At 44.3% G+C, this 923-nt stretch overlaps 1 protein-coding gene across 1 annotated transcript in view; it reads right to left on the bottom strand.

Annotated features, from left to right (window-relative positions):
- Positions 1–923, bottom strand: part of LOC107102639 (glycogen phosphorylase, muscle form-like) — a 46,734-nt gene that overhangs the window by 27,864 nt on the left and 17,947 nt on the right. Inside the window, exons 6-8 of the mRNA XM_015402023.1 lie at positions 642–753; positions 487–569; positions 242–385 (exon numbers count right to left, since the gene is read on the bottom strand). Coding sequence (XP_015257509.1) covers positions 242–385; positions 487–569; positions 642–753 — 339 coding nt within the window. The remainder of the gene's footprint in view (positions 1–241; positions 386–486; positions 570–641; positions 754–923) is intronic.

Raw genomic sequence — 923 nt, 5'->3', positions numbered from 1 at the left:
TTTGAATCAATCTGACTGGATGATCTGGTTGAACTGGAAAGTGTCTTGAGATGACATGATGTGAATTGGAGCTATAGAAATAAACTGAATAGAATTATAAGCCGCATGGTTCAAAGCGTGGGAAGAAAGTAGCGGCTTATAGTTCGGAAAATATGATACATAAAGAACATAGAAAAAAAAAAAATCAACAGTATGCGCTAATGTACTTAGCAAACATGTGGGACTGTGATGAAGCCGTCACCTTATCAGGCATCTTGGCAAGGTCTAATCTCACAAACTCCGTGGAGCCAAACTTGGAGGCTTTGAATCTCCGGATGATGTCTTGAAGAGTCGCTGCTACAACAAAGTACTCCTGCTTCAGACGCAGCTCCTTCCCCTCGAAAAACTGAGGAACAAACACAGATTGTTTCTATCCTCTGTTTTTCTAGAGCCAGGTAGAACCAGAGTCGTTAGAGAAACGGCGTCATTTCTCCAATCCTCACTCACGTTATCATTGGGGTACAGAACCCTGGAGATGTTCTCAGCCAGGTTCCTATCCAGGACAGCTTGGATGTAGCCTCCGATGTTGACTGTGGGACAGGGGCAGAGGGTTTCAGTCTGCACCACACCAACGTCTCAGCTGGAATAGGATCCATACTTACAGTCCTTCAGGTTGAATTCACAGGGAGCCTTGGCGGACCACAGTCTCATGGTGTTAACGATGTTGTTCCTGTAGCCGGGAACCGGCGTGTCGTAGGGGAGGGCCAGAACCACCTGGGTCAAGACAACGGAAAGGTTTACCCTACTTGTTTTTAGGTTCGTCTTCGGGGTTATCAGACATGTTGACATTTAAAATAATGGTTCCACCAGAAAAATATTTCTCAATGCCTTTCTGTCATACAAATACAAAAAATTGTATTCCCAATTTATAGTTTGAGAGCTGT

This window comes from Cyprinodon variegatus, unplaced genomic scaffold, assembly GCF_000732505.1.
Source record: "Cyprinodon variegatus isolate N-32 unplaced genomic scaffold, C_variegatus-1.0 Scaffold1287, whole genome shotgun sequence".
Lineage (NCBI taxonomy): Eukaryota > Metazoa > Chordata > Actinopteri > Cyprinodontiformes > Cyprinodontidae > Cyprinodon > Cyprinodon variegatus.
Note: the sequence above shows the minus strand (reverse complement) of the source record. Positions and strands in the feature narration are given on the sequence as shown.